The sequence below is a fragment of the Nuphar pumila genome, chromosome 7 (genome assembly GCF_984573655.1).
Source record: "Nuphar pumila chromosome 7, dmNupPumi1.hap1.1, whole genome shotgun sequence".
NCBI lineage: Eukaryota > Viridiplantae > Streptophyta > Magnoliopsida > Nymphaeales > Nymphaeaceae > Nuphar > Nuphar pumila.
Window position 1 is genome coordinate 37,282,658 of NC_143255.1, and position 7,279 is coordinate 37,289,936.

At 37.3% G+C, this 7,279-nt stretch overlaps 1 protein-coding gene across 6 annotated transcripts in view; it reads left to right on the forward strand.

Moving 5' to 3' along the window:
• The window catches only part of LOC149831945 (uncharacterized), a 97,984-nt gene extending 93,002 nt beyond the window's left edge, over positions 1–4,982 (forward strand). For 5 of the 6 annotated variants that reach the window (XM_090012304.1, XM_090012310.1, XM_090012307.1 and 2 more), the window contains 3 exons: positions 2,450–2,615; positions 2,719–2,788; positions 4,457–4,982. In XM_090012304.1, coding sequence (XP_089868430.1) covers positions 2,450–2,615; positions 2,719–2,788; positions 4,457–4,714 — 494 coding nt within the window. In that variant the 3' untranslated portion in view covers positions 4,715–4,982. The remainder of the gene's footprint in view (positions 1–2,449; positions 2,616–2,718; positions 2,789–4,456) is intronic. The other variant, XM_090012309.1, reaches the window with a different exon arrangement.
• Positions 4,983–7,279: the final 2,297 nt, after the last annotated feature.

The window sequence follows — 7,279 nt, forward strand, 5'->3', positions numbered from 1 at the left end:
ATGCAGACATGGGAGCTAATAAAAACTCCTCCAAAAAAAAATATCATTGGTAGCAAATGGGTATACAAGGTAAAGATAAGGGCAGATGGGTCAGTGGAGAGGTATAAAGCCAGATTGATAAGGGGTATAGTCAGCGTTTTGAAATTGATTTTATAGAAATCTTTGCTCTTGTGGTTCACATGGCCATAATTCGTACACCGCTAGCAGTAGCTGTCATGCAACATTTGGATCTTTGGCATACTCAGATCCGGAAGGCAGAGTGTGCAGGCTTCGCAGGGCTCTGTATGGTCTCAAACAAGCACCTCGAGCTTGGTTTGAGAAGTTTAGTTTAATAGTGAGGTCACTTGATTTTGAGCAGAGTCATCATGATCCTGCTTTGTTTGTGTCTTCCTCTAATCTTGTAAGATGTATATTGCTTCTTTATGTAGATGATATGGTTTTCACTGGAGATGATATAAAGAAGATTGAAGAGACCAAAAAGAAGCTAGCCAATATGTTTGAGATGAAAGACTTGGGGGCATTTGAAGTATTTTCTTGGCCTTGATAGCCTATTTCCCTAAGGGTCTGTACTTGTCCCAACATAAGTATGCTACAAATTTGGTTGTGAAAGAAAGGTTGAGAGATGACTCCAAACAAGTAAATTCTTAGAGGCAAACTTGAAAATGAGGAAAACTGATGGTGTTGAACTAGAGGATCCTGTAATATACTGACAGTTAGTCAAGAGCCTCATATATTTGATTATATCTAGACTAGATATAACTTATACAGTTCATGTAGTGAGTCAATTTATGAATGCTCTCAGATCGGTTCACTTGGCAGCCGTACCCAGGATCATTAGGTATGTTAGAGATTCTATGCACTATGGCATATTTTTCTCATCTTTGTTTGACAAAGAGTTGAGAGCCTTCAGTGATGTTGATTTTGGAGGCTCTATTAGAGATCAACTTTCCACTACAGGGTTTTGTGTTTTTCTTGGAAGCTCCCTAATCGCGTAGAAGAGAAAGAAGCAGGAAAGAATTGCATTTTCCACTACAGAAGCCGAATACAGAGCGATGACTTAAGTTGTGACTAAGATTATTTGGATTCGATAGTTATTAAAGGAATTAGAAATTTCATATGAAAAGAAAACTCAGCTATATTGTGACAATACGAGTGCTATTCATATTGCAAAGAATCCAGAGATTCATGAGTGCACTAAGCACATTGAAATAGACTGCCATTATACAAGAAGGGATTATCAAGATAGAATTATAGCTTTGGAGCATATCAGCTCAAAGAATCAGATTGCAGATGTGTTTACAAAAGGTCTTTCTCCTTTGCATTTCAATTCTTTCCTTTCCAGACTTGGAATGATTCATTTATATCCTTCCAAGTTCGAAGAGGAGTATTGAAAGTCTGTATACTATATTGTATCATAGAGTTATATAAAGTAACTTATTGGGCTTTTATGTACATACCCTATAGTGAATGGGTATACTAGTCTTTTTGTTCTTTTCTTTTTCAGGTCTAAAGGGGGGTCAACCCTTGTATTGTATTTTTGAATAGTGATTCACGATAAACAATAGTGAAGACATTTTGCTCTCTTGTTTTCTTCTAACCCTAGCCTTTTCCCCTCTTCTTAAGTATGTTTAACATAAACATTAACATTCATCTTGATTAATTTTTGGCCGTTATGATAACATAACATACTCACCATCTATTTAAACCGAAAAACAAATTACATAATATACGAGGTTTTCTGTTAAATAATTCCTAACAAATCATAGTATATGCTCTTTTCATTTTGAAATATGTATGTGTAATGAAAATACAAAAAGAATACAAGTGGGTGCCTCTTATGGGCATACAAGGACATACACGATCAAAACCACTTATGGGTCAATACAAGAACACAACCACTTATGGGCTAAAACACAAGTAAAAAATATAAGAATATTATTAAGAGAATGCTTGTGAATAAGCTTAACATAAAAGAGGGGTTGCACCCCTATTTATACAAAAAAGAACGCAAGAGCCATTGGGAAGTGCTCCCAACAGCTAGAAATATAGCTATTGGGAGCACTTCCCAACAGCTAGAAACATAGCTGTTGGGATTTGGGAGCACTCCCAACAACTCTTCCAAGAGCATTATAAGGACTATAATACCCTAAAGTGCCCTCTAGAAACACCACTAATTATGTAATGTGTAATGACCACAATACCCTTTATGAGTTTCACTTATTACATAAATAAAAATATACATACTCAAACAATAAGTGTAGTGTACACACACACACACACACACACACACACACACACACACACGCACACACACACACACACACACGTAAACATTTAACAGTATGGTAGATTTATTAATTTAGATGTGCTTATTTTCTTTTCAGTTACAACTTGATGTTACCTGGGAATTTCCAATTTTCTAGTGACGACATTGCTTTGTGCTTGTCAGCTTTAAAGTACTTGACCGCAGTCCCTGTGATATTCCTTTCAGCACTCAAGTATCATGTGTTTCCTGAAAGGTGGACAAGCTTTTATCGCCCACTGTGGCTTTTTTCTAGTGTTGTAAATTCACTTTATTCATTTTACTGGGATGTGACACGGGATTGGGATTTGAGGTATTTCCTTTATCTGTATCAGACGCTGACCTCTTATGGATGTAAGATATAGTTGATGTAATCGTTCATTCACTTCGCTTCCTTTTTGTCCTTTTTCCTCCAGTGTTTTCTCCAGAATTTTCAAGTTCAAAACACCTAGTCTATGCTCAAACTTGTTATATGGACGACAATGGGTGAGACATTTTGGCTTTCTTTGTTACGGTTTTGCTCCTTTCATGTTATTCTTTTGAATGTGAGTGGATGTTAAGTTATTTTTACAAAGTAATATGGATTGTCATTTAACCTGCAGTTAAGCATCTATTTTTTCATTCTCATAGCCAAATGTATATTCTAGTGCTTGTTTATTTTGTTTTGGCGTGATATGTTGTGTAAACTGAAGTTCTAACTCTGAAACGGATCTTACTAATTTTCTGAAATGGTAACTGTTAAGAAATACAGTCCGTTTCTGTCCATTGTACTAAATAATGTTTGACTTAGCATTACATAGTAGGTAGTCCTTGTTTTGATATGTGAAGGATATTTTTAACATTTATTGGTCCTTGTATCATACAGATGAGAGTTAAACTCTTACATAGTATCAACGCACTCTGTTGAGCTTTTAGTAGCAAAAATTCATAAGTCACACCAAGCTTATATTGTTCTAAATCCAGACCCCCCTCTAAGGAAATTTGAAATATCAGCATCACTCACCAAATCTGGAAGGAGTGAGTTTATGAAGCATGTGCACAGAAGCTTGGATTCTAAAGAAGAGGGTGCAGGAAAGCGTGAAATCTTAGGCACTAACTACGCATTTGAATGAATGGAGGCATATGAAAAGCAGAAAGTATATCAGGGAATCAAAATCACTTACAGTTTTTCCCTTCACTTTTCGTCATCTTTGGAACTTAAATCATGTCATTGTGCTTCCAAATGCTTTCATTTGCTTTATGTCTCTGCAATGCTTCTTAACAAGTTATACAGTGCTCAAGTTACAGAATCCCTACCCACCTCTTCATTCTTACCATGTGTTTCGCTATAGTTCCATTATTTTGGGAAGCTTTGAAATATAAACATGTGATTTTATGATTTGTTAGTAACTATTGTCATCAGCAATACCAGTTCTGAGGTAAGACGTTTGGATGTTTTGATTGAGAGTTTAACCTGTCAGATTTTCTCTTTTTTTACTTCTGGGTAGGTTGGTGAGTGTGCTTTAGTTTGGCCTCTTGTGCCTCCTAGCCATACAATTATGTTGGATGTATTTTGCTTTTCGTCTGAAATTGTAAGGTAAGAAAATTTTGGGAGATTGTCTGTATGTGCATCCTTGTGGACAAACGATCCCTTCTTCTGCAACTGAATGTTATAGATTACATGCACACCCACCAGACAGGTGTTTTGTTGTTTCGATCTGTAAACTAGATATAGACTGTGATTTTAATACGGAAGATTTTCAAGGGCTTTCACTTCTGCTTGCAATTGCACAGATACATGCAGCAAACACATTTGATGATGTTCTGTCGGCAGAGCTGTTTTTTTCAGTGGAAAGTTTACAATCTTTCCATATGGAGCAAACAACAGTTAATCCTCAAAGTGCATGCATTTTGGGTCAACTTTAAGTGTGTTTATGAGAAAATTAAGGACTAAAATGTGGACTGAGCTGTTGATTAGGCTTGGTCGACAATAACACCATGTAGAAAGTAACTTTCTGATATGTTCTACCTGGTCAATTTGAGTTGTGCAGCTTTTAAGCATTTTCCGGTATGCTGAAAAGAAAATGCTAAGTTGCTGGTTTTATGATAAAATGTTTCTCAGGGATTGCCATTTAAGTTCTCCTGTCATTGTTCCCGTTTGCCATCCTCTTGCAGGTTTTTTATTGGGCAATAGGAAGCAATCTGATCCTCCGATGCACATGGACATACAAACTTTCAGCACATCTTCGGCATAATTACTTGACTGTCTTCACGATAGCAGCCTTGGAGATCTTCCGACGTTTTCAATGGGTTTTCTTTCGAGTGGAGAATGAGTGGAACAAAATGACGGTTAAGCAAAGTTTGCAGGTGTCCATGAGCGAACTTCCAAGCGAGGAAGACAAGCTACTTGGCTCAACCGACTACAATGTATAAGCTGGTTGTTTTCTCAATTTTGTATGGTTCTTTATTTTTTCAATGGTTGGAATCAAATCTCATATAATCCTCCATAAAAATATAGTTAGATCATTGTCATGAACACTATTTGGGTTTTTTTTAGAAATGTCAAAATTTCAGAAAGAAAGTTGTCATTTTGATTTTTCCTTCAAAGTCGCATTATATTGAATTGCCTTGTCTAATAGAACGGGAGAATGTAACTCGACGTATGAATATAAATTCAAATTTTGGTTCCTTGCGCTGGAAACTGGAGATTGAGCTTTCACTAGTGCGCGAGTGCTGGTGTGTGTGTGTGTGTGTGTGTGTGTGTGTGTGTGTGTGTGTGAGAGAGAGAGAGAGAGAGAGCAACTTCGGTCAAGAAAATGCCACATGCTTTTCTGATGCTTGGACAAGATGGAGCACAACAATCACGATATGGACCGTCAGGTTGCTCTTTATCAACATTCTTATCGACACTTTGGTTGGACCCTTGCTGCCTACTCGCATAGCATCAGAATTTTTGTGAACTATGCAAACTTTGATGGATCAGTCAACTCCAGGTGGTGGTGGAATGATTCACCTAAATCTTGTTTATTTTCAGAAAGATTTTTTTGTTTTTGTTTTTTGACACCCTCCTGAGGCCTGGCATCACTGACTGTACATTGGTTGGCATCTGGTTGGTAAAACCCTTGATGTCCCCCCCTGCCCACCGGGAAGTACACCCAGCTTCAACCTCGTGGCAGGGGATGCCACCTGTGGGTTTTGAACTTGTGACGTCCTATCAACTTGGTGATATTCACAAGTCGCCCCTACCAGACGGGTGTAGCCCTTGTGGGCAGAGAGATTTCTTTGTTATGCTAAAAAGCCAACTTTGTTGTTACAAAATTTGATTTTCTGCCTGATCATTGGCTGATTGTTTACATTTAACTTAGTTGATTATGGTAATTCTGTATAATCTCCAGGAAGGACTGGGCTTAGAATTTCAAGCCTTAAATTAAACTTTTTTTATAGGCAAGCTGGGTTTGGCGGTTCGGTTTATTGAAATGAAACAGAAATCAAAAGTGCATCATGATTTAATTCCCATTAAGAGGATGCCAGTCAGGGGGTCGGTCTAATCCCCTGTTTGCACTAATCTCGCTTAATTAAACCTTTCACCCAATGTATGTGTGCAAGTTCTTGTTTCAGTAAGGCCAAGCAATCGGATGCAAGGTTTCAAAGAAACTCTATCTCAAGGAGATCTTTGGCCCTTGAAGGTCCCAACTCCATTATTTTCTTCCATCTTGCTGGGGTACCACTTGTCTCGCGGAGTTTGTCTCCACTTCTCTGAAAGATTTGAAATTCTTGATCAGCAGTATCTGTTGTATTAACATTAAGTGTGGTCGAGATGATATTCCAATTCTATGAAGGACAATATGCAATATATATAGATGTGGATTGGAGTTTTGAGGAAGCTTGAAAAAAACTGTGAATTAGTCGAATTGAAATTATGTAGACCATGACCGTAGTTCATTAAAACTGACAAGTGAATGTAATAGAAATGATTTTGCTTAACTTGTCCTCTGGATGATTTGCAGCAGGACATGAGATGCAGGTAGCTTTCGGGTATGGGAACTTTGTAGTTGGAACTACTTTCCAATGTATCATAACTTGTTCCAAAAATAACTTGTAAAGTACCACTAGCGTTTGCTGCATACAGGGTGCTTAAGCTCTTGAGGCACACATAACTGTCTAAACAGTGCCGAGACAGACAGGAGGTATGCCTTAGAACCAACACTTGGGATAGTGTTGTACTTGGTTTTGAAAGTTTAACCAGAAATGCATGTTGATAAGTATTCACTATCATAACTAGGATGTAAACAAAGTAATCTACTGTGATGTGGAAACTTTGTGGTTGTAGCGTTTTGGCTTCCAGCAATAAGGGTAAAGCCTAGTAGAATGAAGCTTTCCTAAAGTTCACCATGTTTTCAAATGCTTTTCTTTTACGGAAAATGACTGCACTGCCAGTGTAAAATGATACGTTTTGAAATGCCTACCAATTTGCCAAAATCTTCCTCAAATCCAAAATCTCCAGTTCTTGACTTTTTAGGAGATTTTTGTCATTCCGCAAATATAGTACAACCTTTGCATATCATTATTGTAAATGTCCCAAAAATGTGCGAACCTCTTTTTAACTAAATACTTTCAATATATGGCCTAAAACGTCAAAAATCGGAGATTTTGGATATAAGGGAGAATTCGACAAATTAGTAGGCATTTCAAGATCACACTATTTTACAAAGACAATATGGTCATTTTCCGTTTCTTTTATGAATTTACAAATGCATTTGAAGTGCATTATTGACATGGGATTTCTTCCTAACCAATTGAAGAATTTCCGAACCTTTGCTCCACATGCAAGATGTTGACCAGCACTTGGTTGAGTATCCACTGAGGATCGCTGGTACAACTTTAGATGCTCCTCGTTGTCATCTTCTTTAATAACCCCAAATGCTCTCTTTTTTATTTACGTTAATTAACGTTAATTATGAATACATCCCAAATTACCTTGTTACTAGTGTAAAGATA